The sequence below is a fragment of the Poeciliopsis prolifica genome, unplaced genomic scaffold, assembly GCF_027474105.1.
Source record: "Poeciliopsis prolifica strain line A6 unplaced genomic scaffold, Auburn_PproV2 SCAFFOLD032, whole genome shotgun sequence".
NCBI classification, from domain to species: Eukaryota; Metazoa; Chordata; class Actinopteri; order Cyprinodontiformes; family Poeciliidae; genus Poeciliopsis; species Poeciliopsis prolifica.
The window spans coordinates 2,246,382-2,268,369 of NW_026562407.1; the positions used below are offsets into that span (position 1 = coordinate 2,246,382).

General features: G+C 36.6%; 3 protein-coding genes and 1 long non-coding RNA gene across 4 annotated transcripts in view; 3 read left to right on the top strand and 1 right to left on the bottom strand.

Moving 5' to 3' along the window:
• ppp2r5b (protein phosphatase 2, regulatory subunit B', beta) overlaps nucleotides 1–8,661 on the top strand; it is a 40,749-nt gene extending 32,088 nt beyond the window's left edge. Inside the window, exons 11-13 of the mRNA XM_055051041.1 lie at nucleotides 109–236; nucleotides 1,427–1,528; nucleotides 2,246–8,661. Coding sequence (XP_054907016.1) covers nucleotides 109–236; nucleotides 1,427–1,528; nucleotides 2,246–2,474 — 459 coding nt within the window. The 3' untranslated portion in view covers nucleotides 2,475–8,661. The remainder of the gene's footprint in view (nucleotides 1–108; nucleotides 237–1,426; nucleotides 1,529–2,245) is intronic.
• LOC129373227 (uncharacterized) overlaps nucleotides 1–11,885 on the bottom strand; it is a 42,216-nt gene extending 30,331 nt beyond the window's left edge. Inside the window, exon 1 of the long non-coding RNA XR_008607328.1 lies at nucleotides 11,854–11,885. This is a non-coding gene — a long non-coding RNA (uncharacterized LOC129373227). The remainder of the gene's footprint in view (nucleotides 1–11,853) is intronic.
• Nucleotides 11,224–13,133, top strand: LOC129373226 (glycoprotein hormone beta-5-like). The gene is made up of 3 exons (XM_055051042.1): nucleotides 11,224–11,287; nucleotides 11,858–12,056; nucleotides 12,921–13,133. The coding sequence occupies exons 2-3, from the start codon at nucleotides 11,859–11,861 to the stop codon at nucleotides 13,107–13,109; spliced, it is 387 nt and encodes a 128-aa protein (XP_054907017.1). The 5' UTR covers nucleotides 11,224–11,287; nucleotide 11,858; the 3' UTR covers nucleotides 13,110–13,133.
• A 6,683-nt stretch (nucleotides 13,134–19,816) lies between these two features.
• gpha2 (glycoprotein hormone subunit alpha 2) lies at nucleotides 19,817–21,470 on the top strand. Its single transcript, XM_055051208.1, has 3 exons — nucleotides 19,817–19,928; nucleotides 20,270–20,454; nucleotides 21,366–21,470. Exons 1-3 carry the CDS (start codon nucleotides 19,817–19,819, stop codon nucleotides 21,468–21,470), a joined length of 402 nt encoding a protein of 133 aa, XP_054907183.1.
• The last annotated feature ends 518 nt before the right edge of the window (nucleotides 21,471–21,988 follow it).

The window sequence follows — 21,988 nt, forward strand, 5'->3', positions numbered from 1 at the left end:
CAAATGTTTCTGTATGCTTAGGAAACTACAGTGATAGCACGATCCAGAGATTTCCTTTAGAAGCTGAAACAAACACAAGATTAGACTCTGCTGCTCTGTGTGTTTCAGGTAGCGGAGCGCGCTCTTTACTTCTGGAACAACGAGTACATCCTCAGCCTGATAGAGGAGAACTGTCAAGTCATCCTGCCGCTGGTGTTCGCCACGCTCTACAGAGTCTCCAAGGAGCACTGGAACCAGTACGGCCACAGCGCAACTTCGTTTACCGCTTTTCTGAAGTTCTGCTTGTAGATTTATGGCCAAACCAGTACAAATCAACATCAAACCTGTTGTCAAATATAAAGACGTATTACAAAAGTGAATAAGGCTCACTAAGAAAAATAAGTTTATTTCCTCTGGAATTCTGAAAAAAAAGACACAATTTAAAATTATAACTTTGTTTTAATCGCAGAATTTTAACTTTAATATCAGTTTCTAAGTTCAGACTTTTTTCTTGAAATTCTGATTTTCTTTTCAGATTTTTTTTTTCTGATTTCTTATGAAGTCAAATCTCATAATTTTAACTTTAGACTCAGAATTCAGAATTTTTTTTCAGGTAAAAAAAAACCCAATTGTGACTTTTTGAATGTTCTGAGAAAAAAGTTTGAATTGCATTTTTATTTGCATTTATTGATGCAAACTGAAAAAAGTAGAGTTGTGAATTTCCACCAGAAAACTCAAGAGATTTTGAGATTAATCTCAGAAATCTTAAAAAAAAACATCTAAAAAAGTAAACAAAAATAAAACAAACAAACAAAAAAAGCGTTTTCGGCAGAAATTTACTCCATATTTTTTACTATCTATATTGTTCTAAATACACCATTGCAGAATTGTGGCTCTGATTTTCGAATCCAGATTATTTTTTCTTAATCTCAGAATTTTGACTTCCCAAACTTCCTATATTTTATTAGAAATATAAAAATGCTAATAGATTTTTTTTCCAGTGGCCCTAATCCTCTTCTACAGGTAAAGAATAATTTCAATAAGAGTAAATAAACTTTAAGTTGACCAACATGCAAAAACTTTGATTTTGAGCTCAAAATAGAATTTAAACAAACCCAGACATTTGTAAAATCTGTGGCTACTGAACTCGATCTGTTGGTAATTTACATATTACAGGGGGTTATTTATCAAATTAAGCAGCGTATTCATCCTTTGTGAGTTGTCAGTGTTTAGTTCAGTTCACACAGAATAATAGTGAACTATTAAAAGTTAAGAGTAAAAGTTACTGCTGAGAGATGAACTAATCACATTCATTCATCATATTTTTATGCTGCAAAAGTTATTAAATGTAACCCTAACCCTATTTGCATTTTAATCCCATCATTTTGATTCATCCACATTTGTCCTAAGACGTGAATATTTTCAAAGTGTTCCTGTTCTCCTCCAGAACCATCGTGTCTCTGATCTACAATGTGCTGAAGACCTTCATGGAGATGAACAGCAAACTGTTTGATGACCTCACTGCCTCCTACAAAGTGGAGAAACAGAAGTGAGTATGACTCACCGCCGTGTTGTGTTCAGGGACAGAACGAAACAGGAGTCATTTTTAAATCAGCTCTTGTTTCATTATCTGTCCAGTGAGACAGTAATCCAGAGGCGAGAGTGGTTAAGTTCAGCCGGTAACAAAATCCTGATCTTTTTATTTATTAATTTCAAGCTGGAGATAAGAATTAGTTTAGGGAAATAACTAAATCACTTTCATTCCTTGGAGACGGAACTAGTTCTTCTCCAACTTTGAAGGAGGGGTGAAGCAGCGCTTCCAAAGAAACTCACAAATTAATTTTATTTCCACAAGGAAGGAAAGATAGAAAAAAGAAAGGATGAATGGAAGAAAAGGAAGCAAAGAAGGGATGTCAGAGGGAAGGAAGGAAGGAAAAAACTAAGGAAGGAAGCAAAGAAGGAAGGGTGTAAGGAATGAAAGAAAGGGAAGGAGGGAGTGATTGAAGGAAGGATGGGAAGAAAGAATGAAGGAAGAAATGGCATTAGTACACAAGGAGGGAAGAAAGGGATGGAAAAAGGAAGGAAGAAATGGAAAAAGGAGTGGAATGAAGGATTATTTTTCTGCTGTTTTCATAATGAACTGTCTTTAAAAGACTTTACTGTCTTCTGTAACTCTACAGTAGTCATTCATGGCTCTTCAGTGAGTTTTCCTAAATAAAATCCTTCTCTCTTAACCTTGCCGGTTTCTGTCTCTGTGCCCGGCCAGGGAGATGAAGCGGGAGCGGGAGCGTACCGACCTCTGGCGAGGCCTGGAGGAGTACCAGGAGCGGCGCATGCAGATGCTAACGGAGGCCGCCAGGAACCAGCGCAACCTCCAGGAGCGGGGCGAGAGAGGAGACCCGCTGAGCCCCTCGTCCGCGCAGACGGCCCAGTCCGACCAGCCCGAGCCCAAACCCAGCGGCGCTTCCACCGGAGCCGGGGAGAGCGCCACCTAGGCGCCGCTGCACACAGGAGGGGGAATACTGGGGAAAGGGTGGTGGGACTTGAGGTTGGTGGTGAAAGTGTTGGGAGACAGAAAAGGTATAAAATCCGTTGTTTTTATCTTGTATCATGGAGGTGGCAGCTTCTTGTACAAAGGTGCGATCTCTGTGATGCAAAAGCTGTACCTTCTTTCCGACAGCGTTGTGTGAAACTGGTTCACTTTTAGCTGTACATGTTGCAGATCAGAACTCCAAACAGGTGCAGACTATCACATTACTTAATATCCCGTTTAGTAAACTGCAAAACTAGAGACGAAAAAAAGAAACTCTTTAGGAGTCCAACTCGTCTCGACATTTGACCAACAGAGTCCGTATTGTGGCCTCCTCTTTATCTTTTTGGCTGAAAGATGCTAACTCCTCGTGTGCATAGCACAAAAACAGATGAAGCAATTTCACACAAATGTCCCAAAGCGATCGCTGCACACAAGCAACCCACAAACAACCCACAAACAACCCATCAACATGTAGGTATTTGCTGTAAATATCAGAGGAAGGAGCTGTGGAGACGAATCTCACAAACAGAACACCTGCACACACACAGATTTACTCAGACACAAACAGCCAGGTGTGGCGCTGACTCCTCCCACTCTTCTGGGCGCCACCCACAGAGCACCTTATTGACAAAGGTGATGACTCTGGTATAAAGTACAATATTGTTCCTTCTTCTTACTTGTTACTCTACTACTACTACTCTACTCTAACTACTACTGATGATGATGTTTTTATATATATATTAATATATATAGATATACATACGTCTGGATATTTCTGTAGTGTATTATGGAAGAAACACTAGTGTAGCAGAATCCATAAAAAGGGGAAGGCCGACTGGAAATCCTAATTTTTACGCAGTGTGAGGCCATAATGTGAGTGCTGAAATTCAGCAGAATACCCCTTTAACAGACCTTAACGAGGGGGAATGAACTGGACGGGCAGCAGCTGTTTTTCTTTACCTTTGAAATGTTGGTGACGTGCTGCAAGCATCATAGACCGCATTGGGATTTACTAGAAACATACATGTATATGAGAAAAACTCAACACATTCTTCCTCTTTTTCTGTAATTGAAGAGAAAAAGTAGCAGCAAAATAATGCGAATGAAGTACACTTACTGAATTAATCAGTAGGAAATGTGGCCATTTCTATAAAGGAGGAGTTTTATCAAGTTTTTAGGTCTGGAGCAAGATGGTGGGTGTTAATTAACACAACACCAAATCGGAAAGAGATCAGCAGTGACCTTTAGAGAAGCAAACGTGCTGCACTCCCTTCCCTACAGAAGCACTTAACTGCCAGATCTTGGAAAGAAAATTAAGAGCGATATTTAGTTAGAATGAGAATTTTTTGTGATTAAAACGAAAAGTTTTATTTCTTGTTATAAGGAGATGCAATATGTGTTAATACGAGAAAATTTCTTGTTAAAACAAAGCTTTGTCATTATAACAAGATGCAAAACTGGTTAAAACAAGAAATGTTTGGCGATAATGAGATGCAAAAATGTTATTATGAGAAAGTTAGAAAGTTACTTGCTATATATGAGTTTTTTTATCTTGGTAAAAGGAAATGTAAAACGTGGTAAAAGGAGAAAGTTTCTCAAATGTAAAAATGCTTTTCTGACAGATTACATCTCATTAAAAAGGCGTAAAGTGGCTCACTACAATTCTCCTTTTTCCACTGGATGACTTCTGAACATCTCAAGATATATTTCTATTTACTGTCACAACCTTTCTTACTTAAATGAGAAGATATTTTGGTTTTAATAAGATTCAAATCTTGTTATAAATAAAACGTAATAAAACGTTTTGTTGATTTAACAAGATGCTGCTCCTGAATGTATTTCCAAGTTCTGGCAGTTAAAAATTTCCGTACTCCTCAACAAAACAAAGCTAAACAAAACGTGTATGGAAATAATGACGAGCGCATAATTTGGGCTGCGATGGAGTTTTATCAGTTTTGTCATCTTAAGTGTGCATGTGTTTAACATCAAATTAGTTTTTTCCAAAGCTTCCTCCTTAATTTTAAATTCAGCACTGCTTAAGCATTCATTGTCACTCCATGATCTGTCCTAAAGGTACGATCCATTTGCACAAAAGAAACAGTTCTAAAAATCACCTACAAAGCTCAACATATTTATTTATATTAATTAAAATTGCTTTAAGAGAATTGATTTTCCTAGACAATATAATAATTTTCTTAACAAATTCTGATTATCATCATTTAGTTAGAAGATTATAATTCAGTGGCATTGTGTTGGACTCAGGGGACTGTCAGATATTTACGCTGTTGATGCAACCTCTGAAAGACTGAATTATCTTCATTTATCTTATTTCTTTTACGCCACATATTATTTTTATGATTACCATGAAATACAAAAATTAAAAAAACAGATAAAAATTGCCTCCCAGTTGGTAGTATTTCTTTAAGCACATGTGCAAAACATACAAATCATGCTACATACATGTTAGCTAGGTGCCATCTTCTTCACTCCATCCTGAATGAAATGCAGCCGTCTCTCTACTGCCACCAGCTGGTAAAGCTGGAAATGCAGCCCAACTTACTAATAAAACTGTTTGCTGCTTTGCTGTAATTAGGATGAACTCATAATGAGAACAATAGTAGATTTAATGCAGCAGTTTGGTTAAGAAGGTCTATGACAAATGAAGCGCACCACAGCGGTTTCAAACTAAAAGAAAAAAAGAGAAAAAGCGCTGCAGTCCGGTTGGATTTCCGAACCCGGAGCGTCTGTAAGTCCGGCCGACCCGAAGCTGCTAGAAGGTGACCGTGGAGATGAAAACGTTTTTCATTGTGAATCCACAGAATCATTGTTCATTCTTGTCTGATCATTAAAATAGAGTAGTGGGATGAAGAGAGGGGAGAAAAACAGAAAAAAGTTATTTTAGCAATATTTTCATTCTTTCAGGATAATCTGTGTGTTTGTAGGGAGTCAGACAGGATAAAAGAAACTCTTGTTTTATCTCCTGCTGCGTCCGTGATATTCACATTGTCTTAAGGTACATTATTTGTAAATTTGACGAGAAATGATTTTGCTTTGTAATTATGTTGTTTATTTTATTGTCTTTTTGTATGACTTTGTTCATTTGTGGGGGGAAAGAATCAATTCTGATGCTATTTATTTTCTATTTGATCAGGAAATGTAACCTTATTTGGAGGTGATGTTCAGGTTGTGGATGCGTGTGTGTGTGTGAGTGAGTGTGTGTTTTCAGTGAGAGAATCGGTGAGCAGAAGACGAGCATAGAAAGAGTGACAGGTTGAGAGGAAGAAGTTTTCTCTTTGTTTCGTTTTCTCTCTCCTCTCCTTTTTTAAGGGATTGGATGTTTGATTCTCGAATGTACCGCACGATGTAAGTGATTGTTTCTTTTTTTAAATGCTAAAAACGCAGAGCTACCTGTCAGCTGCTTTGTGGCAAACCTTCAGAAACTCTTACACTCACCAGATCAAGCCTGAATCAACAAAGTTGTGAAATTCATTTTATTTGCAGCTTTAGGAGTAAAGTTTCCACTTCCTCCGGGTGAAGTAGGATTTTAAATTGTCTTAATTTATCAACATCACCCAAAATTAAACTCAGTTCAGCCTCTTTATATTATTCCAGTTCATTGCAAATATCATCCTGGTCACTTAGCCTTTTAAACATTTTGTACCATTGCAGCTCTGGTCGTTTCATACCGTATTTTGTAAATCACAACATGGTGGCGTTTACCACAGAACATTTTGTTTCAAACAGTTTTTTCTAAAGTTTTTGACATCCAACTATTTACAAAAACTCTCCATGTTCTGCTCTGAGTTGGCTGTAAGGTGTTTTTGTGACTTCAATAAGCGGGTCAATTGGGGATCAGAACCCTAATATATGGAAACAGGGTGTAACACAATGCTTTTAGATCACATTAAACAATTAAATGGAATTATATTTGATATTTGAACATTTTTATGACAGTTTATCTCAAAAGGTCATGAGAATACAACAATGAAACATAAACTGATGGCTTAACCTCTAGCTACCTGAATTTCTTTGCAACCATATACATATTTTTTGTCTGTTTCTGTGTCAAACTCATTCTTAATTAAGCTTAGATTTATCATTAGAATATAGTGCATATAGAATAGGGATGAATATGGGTAATTGCATGCAAATTTTCCAACTTAGGCCTAATTTGGCAAAACTCATCACTAGGTGGGAGCAAAGATGATTACAATCTGATATTTAAAATGTTTTGAGTTTTAATCGACAGACACCTTTGGTATACATATGCCAGCTGTGTGGTGGTTTGAGGTTTATTTGAAACAACATACGGTAAAGTCAAAAGCTACAAAATTGTTTTTTTAAGGGAAGAAGTGGGGGAAGGATGGCATGAACTGGCAACACATTGGGAAGAAATGTGGATACAAATTGGTGAATTGACTTGATTATTTTAATTTCATCCTAAAGAGTTTAAATAAATCTGATTATAATTCAAGTTACATATATTAGTGGTTGGTTGCAATTTCAAATACAAAGAAAGTTGTTTTTACTATCTAGCGTAGTTAAGCACTACCCTTGAACAAATAGTCAACAACAGAGATCCTAAACTCAGATTTGGATGCAATAAACTCATAACCCAAACAGCAAACAGCCAATTTATTGAGTTGCATAACTAACAGTTTTCTGGGTAGAGTTGTAACACTTTTTTTTTTTAAACTCCATAATCTCTCCATCTATCGAGTCAGAGAATAAAGAAAAATTGAAAAGCAATGCATGAAACACCTTTCTTATGTGAAAACACACCATAGCACTTCTTGTTTCTCAGTTGAGCTTCAGGTCTTGTCAACTTCAGGTTTCACTAAGAAACTCTAGCTTTGCTGATCTTATCTCACAGAATAATCCACTGGTAAGATATTGACAGCTGATGCAACTTTGCAGACCCTGCTTCAAATTAAAACCAGAATTATTATCCCTTTAACATTCTGGTTGAGGTAAAACATCAAGAAAAAACAAAAAAATATCCAAACATAAGAAACAGACATTTAATTATCTGAGTCAAAACAACAACGACTTTAAAAATGAATCAAATGTTGACCTAAATATTATCTTGATTTCTACAAAGCTTTTAAAATTAGGCAGGAAAATGTTTTTCTTTTAAAAAAAAGTACATTAGTGAGCTCAACACTTACAATTTTAACATTACCTCATAACAGAATCTGGGAAAACTTGCATAGCAGTTTTAGGTCAAATGTTAATGAATGCTGTTGTTGTTATAATAAAACAGTTAAAAACAAACTTATTCTCTAACCTGGAAACATTCAGATGGATTTCAAACTTTGTCTTGATTCAGGAAAGCAACAATTAAAAAACACAACTGATGTAAGCCAAGACAAAAATCTCACCTTTCTGGCATAAACAATTTTTTTTTTTTTTTTTTTTTGACATTTTTATTTAAATTTTTTATATTGTTTTGACTTGAAAACTAAAAAAAAACAAAAAAAAAATATTTGCTTGTTTCTGTCTCCAGGAAAACAAAACCCCAGCTCTCACTGCTCTCAGATTTTCTGAGTATTTGATAAATTCACCTTAATCCAGCCCTAATCCAAGACGACAAGTGAGAGAGGAGAGGGGAGTGTTTTCAGAGCGCACCCAACAGGCAGACGTCTCATGTTGATTTCACTGACTGTCATATTTCTACATTTTGGCCATGTTTATTGAGCCAAATTACATTTAAAAATGCTTTAAATCAGAGGGGTGATGCTATGGGACTGAATGATAACAGGCAGTAAGGATTAAGCAAAAGGAGGAGAGACGGAAAGAGTTTGTACATGAAAGCATGGCAATAAGTCAGAGCAACAGAACGAGAATATAATGTTAATAAAAACTACAACTGCGTTACGTAGCAATTTCACAGAACGTCTAGATTTGCACTGTCTGCCCAATGATCTGTGTTTGTTTTGTTGATGATAAAAACAATAGAGAGGATGATAGAGAGGTTGGAAAAGATGTATATTTTGGGGACCAACACATCAGTGGGAGGGAGGGGGGTTTGAATGTAGAGAAGCTTACTACTGTACGTAATAACATAACAACAAGGGGAAGTAGACTGGAGAAAAAAAAAACATCTATGTGCTAAAAAAACAAAATGAAATTTCACTTTGAGAAAACATTCTGGGAGTCTGTGTTGTTTTTTGTGTCATCACTTTTATCTCTGTCAATGCTATGAAAAAAATCTTTAAATATTGTAATTTAGAGAGGTTATAAAAAATGTTCATGTGCTTTATTTTAATTTTTTTAATACATATATTTGTAAAAAAATCTGCTATTTCTGAAGCAGAGAACATCAGTGCAATCATTTCTTCTTCTACGCCAAAAGTAAAAAATATGACGGCGTATTCAGGCCAGACTGAGATAATTGTTTTAAAATTACAATAAAATGCTAATAGTATAATTAAGACATGATTACCAGGATAAAGCTGTAAAATTACTAGAAAAAAGTGATCAAGATCTGATCTGATCAGATCGTCTTGATTCTTTCTTCAAAATATATTTAATAGTTTGTACAACTGTTTCAAAGTCCTGCTATTGATAATAATTTAATATTGATGTGTTAAAAATTTAAGTATGTCCTATTTATAAAACTGACACCAAGTATGCTCAACATTCCTCATTTTATTTGATTTTTATAATTATTTTTGTTATAAAATTACTATTTTCTTGTGACTTTTTACATAATATGAATTTATTTTCATAAGATTTCAACTTTTTTCACATTTTTATTACTCTTTTGTTCTTATAACATTATGACTTTTGGTTGTACAACTTCATTCTTGTATTATTTCTCACACTATCATGATTTTATTTTTCTAGTAACATGATATTTTTACTGTCATAATTAAAAAAATGTTAGCATGGCTCTTATACTCCTTTGTTAAAAAAAAAACTTTAGAAGAGTAAACTAAAATGTTAGATTCACTGCTACATTATTTAAGTTAAAACAGAACATTAAAAACAGAGTTTAAATACAAATATATATATTCATCAAGATACATGTTTTTGATAATTAAATTATCAGCTTTTTCAAAAATAGTAGCTTGTGTTACATGTATCACATTAGGAAGAATTATAAATTTGTAACAAAGTGTTTGCTAGTGCACAGGCACACACACGCACACAGTCATGTTTTCATCACTTGTGGGGACTTCACATTGACTTCCATTAATTTCTACAGCGTTACCATAATCCTAACCCCAACCATTACATACCCATTCTTAAACTTTAACCTACCCTAACCATCACAGACCTAACTACTGACTCAAAAACAATAATTTGCCTCATGCGGAACAAGAAAATGTCCCCACAAGAACCAATGGTCCCCAGAACCCCACCATGTAGACAGAAATAGGTTCCCATAAAGATATAAAAACCTGGTACACAAACAGAATCTCCAAATCAAATAAAAACCTGTTTGAGTGTCTGTTTCTTGCAATGAACAACTTTTAGCTTCTCTCAGTACTATGAAGCTCCATGGGATTTTTAGACGTCTTTCCACTGAACACTACTGTCATTAATTGGATGCCAATCGTCCAGAGTGGTGTCATGTCTGATTTGGTGCTGTTCTCTAACGTTCTGCAGGCCCAGTCTGATGAGGTCACACTAACTAAGTCTGAACTGCTGCAGGCACAGTAACAGACACACGTAAAGAACCACTGAGTTTATTTGATGTGTGATTCTCTGAGGAACCAAACATCCATCATATCCTTACAGGGGCTGCTGGTGCCCATCAAACACTGGGCAATTCAGAAACACACTACAAACCATAAATAACTGCATAAATATGGATAATCTAGAGTCGAAATCAAGTAGATGAAATAATACAATAACTGAAACATTCATACATGATTTTATTTTTAATGATGGCAGAAGTGACCTTGTTTTTGTCAGTGTCAGGGCTAAATTAACAGGAAAACATTTATTAATGTAAAATATTTACTCTAACATATCATTATTACAAACTATTAAAACTGGGTAGTGTGTTTTAAGGTTAGTGCTCAATATGCATTTTCACAGGGAAGATATTGTTATTCTGAGTATTCTTGAGGAAAAACGTAATGTTTGTTGTGTAATGGTGAGTCAGGAGTTGGAAAATCGAGCATTTATTTGATTGACAGTATTCCTCACAGTTTTCTATGATCCTGTTTCTTGGATGATAGTGAACATTTATTGTTTCAAAACAACTTCTAATCTATAGAAACCTTTTTGTACTCAGTAAAAATAAGCATTTCTCTGATTTGAACAGTTTAAAGTCCCAGTTATAACAAACTTTCTGCATTCATTTGTTATGAAGGGTCAGTTCTGCCACTCCTCCACTCAGAGCACACCGAGATAGAAGTGCACACATGTACACCCACACACACGCACAGACACACACACACGCACATGCACACACACACGCACACACACACACACACGCACACATGCACACCCACATACACACACACACGTACACACACACATGCACACACACACGAACACACACATGCATGCGCACAGTCAAAGACAGATGCAGACTGAGGTTAAGAAAATATAGACAAGCATGAGTATTTTCCAGGAACTCTATTATTTCTGACTTGGGGTATCTAATGGTATTTCATTGAATTGCTATGATGTCAGAGAGTCCATCCACCCTAATGGCCTTCTAAGAACAACAACAGGGACAGATTGGTTCCATTCACCGGACCGTCCAGACTGAGAGGCACAAGCAGCTGAAACCTCAACAAGTTCTCAGCTTAAAAGGTGAGCTTTCTCTCTTACTATTCAGAAAAATAACCATTAAAAATGGCATAGCTGGAATATATACGTAAGATGGCTTAATGTAGTTTTCTCTACAAAGCACAGTACTGATAATTTATTGTCAAAAAGTTTGGTGTTATTAATGAATCAAACAGCATTAATAAGTAAACAACCCTTGATTGTGTGTCAGTTCAGCGAAAGCACCAGACACCATTTCCCCTCCGTGTTATATGTACAACTTTTTGTGGTCTGAAAGTATTTTTTTTTTAAATAAACACTAGAAGGCGCCGTGAATCACCTTCTAATTTGAAAAGTTTTACTTTCATGCAAAAAGAGAGAAAATAGTTTTTTGTTCAACATTTATCTGTGTTTAGGCTAGATTTTAAAAAGTGCTTTCTAAGTGCTCTCTTATAACTAGACCATTAAATAACCGAAATCATATTATATAACAAAAATAAAAAGGTTAATCGTTACATTTTGACGTGACAAAAAGCTAAAAACAAATATTTTAGCGCTTTATTTGACCAAAACTAGTGAGTTGTAACAGTTTTCATGTGTTTCCAACATACCCAGCATGGCGCTGCGTCTTCTTCCCCTCTTCGTCCTCCTCCTTGTTGCCGCGGCCGCCCTGGTGTGCGTCTCCATGACAACGCCGCTCCAGAGCTTCCGGGGCTGCGCAGTGCGCGAGTTTTCCTTTGTGGCCCAGAAGCCAGGATGTAAAGGGCTGCACATCACCACGGAGGCCTGCTGGGGGCGCTGTCATACCTGGGAGGTAAAACAACGACCAGGACTTTCTAAATCCTGCTTATTTATAAGAGAATTTTTGTAAAAAAAAAAATAATAATAATTTATGGAAAAATAAAAGTCTAAAATGTTCAGATATGATTTAAAATAAGTGTTTTCATGTTATATTTCACCAAAATAATTTAATAAATATTGATAACTTTATTTATCATTACAAAAAAAATGGCTTTGATTTAATTCAACAAATTAAATAATCAAATATTCTTTTAATAAGACCTGTGGGAGCTTTTCTGCAACTTACAATAGAACAATTTACTAAAATTTGCTTTTGTGTATACAAGTTATAAACTCAATAGTTCTGGATTTCAGTTTCAGTTTTTCATTTCAATTTCAAATGTTCTCAACTGCACTGCAGCAACTGAATTGGACCTGTTACATTTATATGTAGGCCTGTCACTATTTTACTTCGCAACCCAGAAAGCTAAATGGAAACCCACCATTTAGCTTTACGTAATCTAGAACTCAGCCCAGAACAACTGGAACCAACATTTAGTTTTATAGTTAACCAACATTTAATTTTATACCTCACTAATCTTACCAAACATGGAGAACCAACACTTAGTAAATGCCAGAGTAACTCCTACTAGTTTATAAATTATGGATTACTTATTTAGCTTTGTACTTTTTCCCTTTTGTCTTTCTTTTGGTTTTGTTGTTTTGTTTGTATTCTCTTCTAGTTCATGTAAAGCACTTTATTGCTCAAAATGTGCTGCATAAAAAAAATTACCTTACTATATTCCTGTAAAATTATGCCAGATGTATTTCATAAAATAGGTAAGAACAACCAGTTTGCAGCTGCCTTTGATATGTTTTGTGTTTGTGCACCTTGCAGAGGCCGATAATCGAGCCCCCGTACATCCACCGCCACCATCGCGTCTGCACCTACAGCCGCATCCGACACATGACGGCCCGGCTGCCGGGCTGCCTGCCCAACGTCTCCCCTCTCTACCACTACCCCATGGCTCTGCAATGCCAATGCACCTTCTGCTCCATGGAGGACACAGAGTGTCAGACCTTCTGATAGTTACCTGTTTTTAAGCAACGAAAAGGATTTCTGCTTATGCCCTGGAGCTGAATAAAATGCTAAAACACTGTATTCATGAATACCAGAATGATATTGTTGCACTGTGTTTGTACATAAATTTACTTTATGCCATAAAAAGATGGTTGGCCCTCTTGATCCTGGAGAAAACTCAGGTTTTTGAGAAAATGGCCTATCAATTAATAATTAGTTTATAGATAAGATCAACTGACTTTAGATTAACACATTAATAGATGATTTGTATCTGTAACGGCAAGCTTTCAAGCCATAAATGGAACAAAAGCAAAATAGTAAAAACAATTGTGGATGTCTGTCCCATCCACATGGTTGGGTGCATGATTTTGTACGAGCCAGTCATCTTAGAAACAGAAGAACTTTGTTTAATCTTCTCTGTACTTTGTCAGTGTGCCCAAAATGACACACACACACACGTAACAGAAACACATTCACACAAGCAGAAGGATGTGATATAACCCACACTCACACACAGATTACATTAACAAGTTTGGAGTCAAGCCGGACACTTTGACGAAATCCTTGAGATGCCATGGTTTCCATGACATCGGAAAGCGGCAGAGCCCCCGAGCGACAGAAACATCGGTGACCTCGCTGAGTCACCTTGGAGTAAATGAGTGTGTGTGTGTGTGTGTGTGTCGTCTCTCTGCTGATGAGGTGCTGCGGCTCATTCAGACCCATCGTTTCAGCTTTTCTCCGCCGGTGGGAAAGTAATCGGAGGAAACCGTAGAATCTGTGACTGAATGCACGGATTGGCATCAGCTAACAGCTCTGAGTCAGAGCGTGACATAAAGACGATGGCGTCACACATTCCTGTTTCCATCAGAGTGGAAATGTTTGGGGCAGCATGATGATTCTTTACAAGATGTTTGCATGTTTGAATGAAAAAAACTGAGCATTACTCCAAGAGATTTAAATTTAAAGTAATCCTTTAAAGTCACAAACAAGGTTTGCCTGACTAGAAAAAATATGAACCACAGTTCAGACCTGAATGTTATTTAAAGTTTCAGAAGGAGCTAAAGATTAGGGTGATTGTTATGGCTATGTCTAAAAAACCTTGATGACCCCTGGATAAAGTTAACTAGTAAAATTTGTAGTGGTGGCACTGCTGACTAAATATTTACTTGTGTTAACCCAAAAGCACTTATCATAAACATTGGTTCAGCTAACACGCTATAACAACATGGTATTTAGCGAAAGCTAATGCTAAAATGCTAAATTTGACCATTATGACACCCTCATGTGCCAGTGACACAACATGTGATCCAACAAATCTATCATTTCGTACAAACCTGTACAGATGGAAAAAGTGATTTTTTGATCAAATCTTTCACTCATGTTATCATGCGACTTTGAAAAGCAGAAGTGGAGCTTCCTGTACAACTAACAAGAATACATTAAGCGGTTTATGGTTTATGGGTGGGAAGTCAACAACAAAACGCTTGTTTTTTTCCACTGTACGTGGAGATGCACACATACAGTGGCCAAACCAGCTGATCAAATGTGCTGGAGCTCTGCTAGTGTTGCTAGGTAATAGTGATATGTCTTTCCAATGTGACTTACCAGCCAAAGCACTGAGTGCCTTTAATTCTAAACTAAATTCCCACCAGCTTAGAGTTGCTTCTGGAACATTATAAATGAAACATTGATCAACATTTTGATGTGTAGTGATGCTACTTGACAAAATGTAATGTTTCAGTTGTTGTTTTTTATGATGTTAATGAAATCAATCAATGAAATGTGCCATACAAATAAACTTGATTTATTGAACAATCGGAAGGTTGTTGAAACAGCTCATTGTCCTTACAGTAGACTTCAAAAAACATTAACTTATTGCCAAAAAAGTATCTGGATAATTTTTTAAGCGCTTGAGTCATTTTAGAAGTAGTAGACCCAAATGTAAAAATAAAAACAAGCAAAGTGTGAACTTTGCATAATATGTCCCCTTTAAAAATTTTACTGCGCCTCAGCTGAGTGGCTAAATCTCATTCATTCACCTCATGATAATCCATAATAAAACCATACTATGTTTTCTATGTCTTTTTCAACAATTAAAGTCTATCCAAATTAAAAGTTGCAGAGAGAAAGACAGTTTTTTGGTCGATACCTCAACTGTTTAGGAGTTACTGTCATCGTTGGTCTAATTTGGTAGCTACTTTGGTCTGAATCGGCTCTGGATTTTAGTAAGTATTGTTGCTAGGATGACACAGAGCCAACACTTCCCCACAATATACCTACCATGTGCTGAAACCACACAGACACACAGCTGATCCAAACCCGCAGGATCTTCTGACCCGACTCTGCCCTTCCTGAGAAAAAAACAGATTTGCTGTGTGTATGTTTTAGCTGCTTATTAACTCATTCACAGTGTTCATAAACCAACACCTGAGCACACAAACTTTAGTTATTATGTGATTTTCTTTATGCATGAGTGTGTTTTTACATCCGAGTCTTTATCTAGAAAAATGCAGTAAGGTAAAGTCAACTGTGTGTGTGTGAGAGAGAGTGTGTGTGTTCTGCACTGATGGAAAACCTATTTAGTTTTCCTCTGTCTCACTGCAATAAGTGGTCCCTAAAAAGCCTTAAAACCGGTGAACCAGTCGGAGATGCAAGGAAGGTAACTCGAACGATAAGGAAAGAGGTTAAAGATCTGGATATTTCTGGAGAATTTGGCTGTTCAGGTTGGAGGATAATCTGCAAAGAAGGAGGAAGAGAAGTTGGTAGGGGAGAAATCCCACACACTCGTCTTTCTAATCGTGGGTGTGTCAAAAGCTATAAGTGGCGTCGCTTCTACCTGTGTTACTTATATCCCTGCATGGGGCTCAGGACAGACATTCCCACACCTGCTAGACAACTCACCTGAAATCAAGAACACTCACCTGTCCAGGTAAGAACCAGATTTAATTCATCATCCATGTTTTTAGTGAGAAAGATTCTCAAACGTATTTTTCTTCTTAGTCCTCCTCATGAGATAAAACATATTTTTAATGAACAGGATTTAACTGTAAATGCTAAAGTTAATTGGAAAATAGTCACATTAACAGAAACGTTTATTATGTTATCTCAAAATTGATCAGATCTAAATTGGTGTTTTGCAGTTTGTGGGGTTTTATTTTTAAATGTGCCAGTTACTATTGTTTTAAAACACAAATAAAAGCAGTTAGACAAAAACAGATGAGTGCATTTAATTGCTTAAACACATTTTGGGCTTGGCTAATATGTAACATGGAGATTATTTTCATTTGGCAAAAAAAAAAAGCATGCGAGTAGAGATGAGTTATAAATCAGTTTTATCAATTAATCAAATTTTTGGTTTCTGAAAAATAATTTTTGGTAAAATCTTGATTTTTTCCATGTTTCCATAGTGTCAGCACATCCCGGGCAGCCATCCTTTTTGACAAGCGCATTTTGGGAGCTTTTATTTTTTTGGACTTTGAATACGGGTCAACTTTATGACAAAACATTAATGCCAGGATATGAAATGAACTTTAAATTATGAGAATAGAGTGGTATTGCACACATAAAGTCGGGTAGGGTACAAGAACCCCAACACAAAAAATAAAAATTTAAAAGAAATAAATCAGCATGAAATTATTGTCAGTAGCAGGACTTTGAAACAATTGAGTCTATTAAAAAGATTGAGCTGGACTGATCAAGTCAGATTTCATAAATCTACAAGCTGTTTTTTCCATTGAAAAATTTCATGTAATTTTAAGACATTTCTCTGGTCAAATTGCATCTTTCTTCTGCTGTTATAATAACTATATTCTCGTCATTGAACATTGCAGCCAGGCTCTATTGCTCTTTTTAAGCCACTTTTTAAAAATATTTTCTGTCATTTGTAATTTCTTCTTTCGAAAAGAAAAGTGAGAAAAATAAAAATCAGATTTGTTGTGAACAAAATATTTTATTTTTAAGCCATATTGCCCAGCATGATATGAGATTAAAATTTACTGCAGGAAATTTTCTACAACAGATGCACAGTCTTGCAAAAGTATTCACGCCCCTTGAAAGATTACATGTTTTCAACTCTGACAAGCTTCAGTTTATGGGTTTTTACTTTTGACTACAAATAAAAAAATCTAAAGAGTGGTGAGCATTTGAAAACAGCACCCCTGAGTTTTATAAAACTGTCTTGAAAACCTTTAGGGACTTTGTGTTTCTATCAGATTTGGACATCTAAAGTCTGAAATGTTGGTCCGTAAAACAGCTCAACCTCAGTCAGATTAGATAAGGAGACTCTGTGGAAATCAGCTTTCCAGAATTACAGTAGATTCAAAATTAAGTTTAAGTCTAGACATTGACTAGATCATTCTCCTGTGGATCTCTGCAGCTCCTCCAGAGTCACCACTGGCCTTTTGGCTGCTTTTCTGATTGATGTTATCCAATTGACCCTGTCTTGATAGGTTTGCAATTGAGAAACACTTTCCACATTAGATGATGTTGCTTTTCAGAATCAGGCATTTTTTTTCTCATTACTTTACATTAATGCGCCACTTTCAATAAAACACATCAAAGCTTGTGGTTGTAACTTGAACTCTTAATGAAAGGTTATACATTAGTATTTATATTTTGAAGGATTTTTGAGGAGCACCGTGAGGAGCTGTTTTTTCTGTGCAAAATTGATCGTTCTATCCAGCAGCGTTTCTGCAGGTTTCACAAAGTCAAATTTAAGACTTTCTAAGGCATTTTTAGTGCTAATATAGGTGATAGTTGGGGGCTCCTAATCCAGACAGTGTCTAAGTATTTGAGGGGTACAGAATGCAGCTGGCCTTGTATGGAATGGCAACAGATGTGAGGCAGTGATATAAATGAACTTCGTCCTCAAAACTGCCCAAAACTTTGGATTTACTTACTATAGATGTAAAAGAAAGCTGGCAAGCTAGCGGTAGCCTCAACCTCTTCAAATCACAGAACGCAATGAGATGTTTACACACAACTCAAACATTATGCCATAAAGTCCTGCAAGGAAAAAAACCAAATACTTATATAAGATAAAGCAGTCCTATAATTAATGTATTTAAGGCAAACTTACATTTTTAATCTAGTTTAAGACATTTTCAGGCCTTAACTATAGATACATTAAAGACTTTTTAGGAAACTTGTTCAGTGCAATTTTTTAAAGCCTTGAAAAAAACATTTATAGATAATTAGTTATGACAGGGGAAACGTTTTGATTGTAACTTTATTATTGGAGCCTCCCTAACGGATGCCCCCAAAGTGAGACAGAACAAACCTAATGGAGTGGAAACCCCACATAGGAGGAAAAAACAGGGTTTTCCCCTTCGCCATCAACTGACACAAAGCCTCAAACGTAAATGTTCAGCCTCAGTGCTGACCTGTTATTGTGGTCGTTCCTACGGTCCTAATTGAGTCCCAGTGGGGGTCTTTCTGCTGCCGCCACGGCGCTGATTCACAAACCTGGAAAAAGCTGGCAAAGCGGAGGGCAGAGGTCAGGATCACCAAAGTCCCAGGAAAAGTTTAGCTTTGTTTGCACACGTGTGGGAGTGTGTGAGTCAGGAGGGGGCCGGTGTCACATAGCATGTGTACATATCACATCTGGACTGACGTTTATGAAGAAAATGATTTCACAGTATAGCACTAATGCTCCGTGCAGCGAGAGGGAGAGGTGTTGTACGTAATGAAGTTGTGTATGTGCATGTATCAGCAGGTAACTGTTCGATGAGGCAGACTGGAAAGACACAGACAGGGCTGTTATTATTCACATTATTCAGTCCTGCAGGAGGGGAAATCACCTCAGAGGAAGGGGGGAGGCTTTAATTTGAGGGGAAAATTGAGCAGAAGAGGATAAGAAATTTTTTAATGGAGCCCCCAAGGAGACATGGCAGAAATATTTTCTTTTGCGTTACCTCACAATAAATTTGCTAATAAATCCTGATATATAATCACAGTAATAAATGTGCAGAAAATTGGTTGAAAATCGATGTGCTAACTGCATGTTTATGTTTGTGTAATATCTTTCGGTGGAGATGCGACTGCACATGAACCATTCAGACTGATGGCAACTAAAACTGTCAGATGGCAATTTTACCTTTGAAAAACAAAAAAGCAAAAATAGTCCAAACAGTTTGGGTGTTTCTTTCCTTCTTACAGAAAGTTTCTGTCACATTTATGTTTTAAAGTAGGAATGGAAAGCCCATGTTTTACCTGTTTTCCTTCAGCGTTTTGCACATAAGTTTGAGGTGCGCTCATTCAAAAGAAAAAGATATAAAACTTTGGATAACTCACAAATGAGATATTAACGTAGAATTCCTGCATGAAAAAAATCCTCATTTTGTAAAAGAAACACTTTCATTAGTAAAGAAGACGCATGAGCTGAATGCTAAATACATTATTGTGAGGTAAAAAAAAAAAAGAAGAAAAAATAAATCAATCCATATTTCAGCCCGAAAGCAAAACAAAACACACAAGTTAATTTAGAGAGGCCTTCACTTGTTTAAATCGAAAGTCAAAGAACCCAGATAAATGATTTATTTACACAGGTTGTCTCATTGAGAGACAATATCTCATTTACAAGAGAAATCTGTCTTGGTCAGGCAAACCCACAAAACAAGCTAAATATTTGACTCATATCAAACATGAGCTTCTTTAATTCATTGATTGTAGGACTCCATCAATGTTTGACGTACCGTTTTGTCTGATGGGTCCAGATGTTGCAGAGCGTCTCACACATCTGCCTGCTGGCCCTGATGTTGCTGCTGCTGCTCTTCTCTCCTCTTGGATGGAGCAAAGAGAGACAAACCCCAGGATGCCACCTATACCGTGAGTTTCAATACGGAAAACGTAGCAAATAATTTTTCACTACATCTGGCAAAAAAAAAAAAAAAAAAAAGGTTACTTTGTTGGGGAAGAAAAAGAAAGAAATTGTGAAATTACTGGATTTGAATGTTGAAAACATACCAGCAGTTATGTAAATGAGTAATTCAGTTCAGGTAGAGGTTGTAAATCTTCACAACTTGCTAAACTAACAAGTATATCTTCTATTTCCAAAATAAACACATCTGAAAATAAAAAATCTAGTATTAGGAACTAGTAAGGAACATCTCAAACATCTGCAAGTTGTTCTGCTGAGTCCAGTTAGTGCTGTTCCTCCTTCCTTCCAGCCATCAATGTGACGATCCGCAGCGACCGTCGCGGCACTTGCAAAGGGACCCATCTGGTGTACGCCTGCGTGGGCTACTGCGAGTCCAGCGCGTTCCCGTCCCGATACTCGGTTCTGGTGGCCTCAAACTTCACACACAACATCACCTCTGCTTCACGCTGCTGCACTATCAGCAAGGACGCCAAGGTGCGGTCTTCTTTGTTTTCTCAGTCGGGATCAGAGGTTCTTGTACTTTTTGGACCTGTAAATACCAAGTTTTGAAGGAACCACCATCTAGATACAGATTTTAAAACTATACTACAAATGGAACTGGACCTTCTCACGGTGTTGTCTCCTGACAGAGAAACAAAATTAAAAATTATCCTTAATTTTATGATTTTTGTGACCGGTTAAAGGATAAACATTTAGGTTTTCAATATAAAGATTTCACAGTTTAAAGTAAAATATCATAAAGTTCCTTAGAAATACCTTCTTCAAGTCTAACAAAATTGTCAAACATTTGTGCAGCAAAAATGTTTTGTATCGCTATCATTTTAAAAATATCAAATGTTTCCAGAGGTCGTGAAAGGTCAACCGACCCCTACCTTCTACAAATCTGACAAAACTGGTGTCAGTGAAGTAAAGATTTTCATTTGTGCCGCTACAATTAAAAAAATATTCATAAAAGTTTCCAGAGGTCATCAGAGGTCAACCATCATCACGCTCATATTTACTACATCAAACAAATTTGGTGTCAAACGACAGAACTGTAAGGCATGAAAATACCTTAAATCATCCTCAGTTATCAGCAAATCCCACTGGTTTTCAGATTTGCAACGGTTTGAATTTAACTGGGTTTTAGGTTTTAAGTTCTGACTTCAGAAGGAAATGGAGCAAATAATAAGTAGCCATCAACACATTTGTTAGCTTCAGCTTGTACAGAGAATGCTTATCTTTTCATAGTATTCTTATGAAGCAAATAACACTTTGCTTGAATCTTTTTGGCTTTTTTTTTTGGTCATTAACAATCCTTTGTATTTAATATTTATTCTAAGCCATGTAAAAATTGTTAGGGGATCAGTTTTGTTCACAGCTTGTGGATATTCTGTTTTTTACAGGTCAAAGTTCGCCTGGACTGCCCGCGAGGTCGGCACTACGACGAACTCGAGATCCTGACGGCGAAGGCGTGTCGCTGCGACATGTGCCGCAAATCCCGCTACTGACAATTTCACCATTTCCGGACAAAACGCCGCATTCCAATAATTCACCGCATAAAAATCATCAACAGAGTTAAAAACAAACTTCAGCAGAAACTTTTCCACTTCTGTCCATGCTTTGAGTATAGAAAGAATGCCTAACTCATTGAACTGAAAATTTTTTACATCTTTGCTCCTAACTTTTCTTTTTTCATCGAAAGCAAGATGGCCGCTGTCCTGACACTTTTAGTTGTTCCTGGTCCACACCTGAATCAAATGAAAAGAGTCATGCTTATGACTGAATAATTTGTCTCAGAAGACTTGTCTAAACTTAGCAGGACTCCGGTTGACTAAACTCTAAATTCCTGAAAAAGTCAACAAAATTAGCGTTGAATGCATCTCAAGTTCTTCTCAATTACTGGATGAAAAATGTGTTCTAGTTTCACTTTTATTCCATTTGTCGGTCATGTCCTGTAAGAAAGCTTTTCCTGGAAAAAGTGACAAAAGTGCAAACACTGAACATTTATAAAGCGTGGAACACCAGT

Coding starts and splice junctions, on each gene's coding strand:
- LOC129373226 (XM_055051042.1), top strand. CDS start 11,859: ATGGCGCTGCGTCTTCTTCCCCTCTTCGTCCTCCTCCTTGTTGCCGCG. Junction 12,057..12,920: donor GGCGCTGTCATACCTGGGAG/GTAAAACAACGA, acceptor TGCACCTTGCAG/AGGCCGATAATCGAGCCCCC.
- gpha2 (XM_055051208.1), top strand. CDS start 19,817: ATGTTGCAGAGCGTCTCACACATCTGCCTGCTGGCCCTGATGTTGCTG. Junction 19,929..20,269: donor CCCAGGATGCCACCTATACC/GTGAGTTTCAAT, acceptor CCTTCCTTCCAG/CCATCAATGTGACGATCCGC. Junction 20,455..21,365: donor CTATCAGCAAGGACGCCAAG/GTGCGGTCTTCT, acceptor TGTTTTTTACAG/GTCAAAGTTCGCCTGGACTG.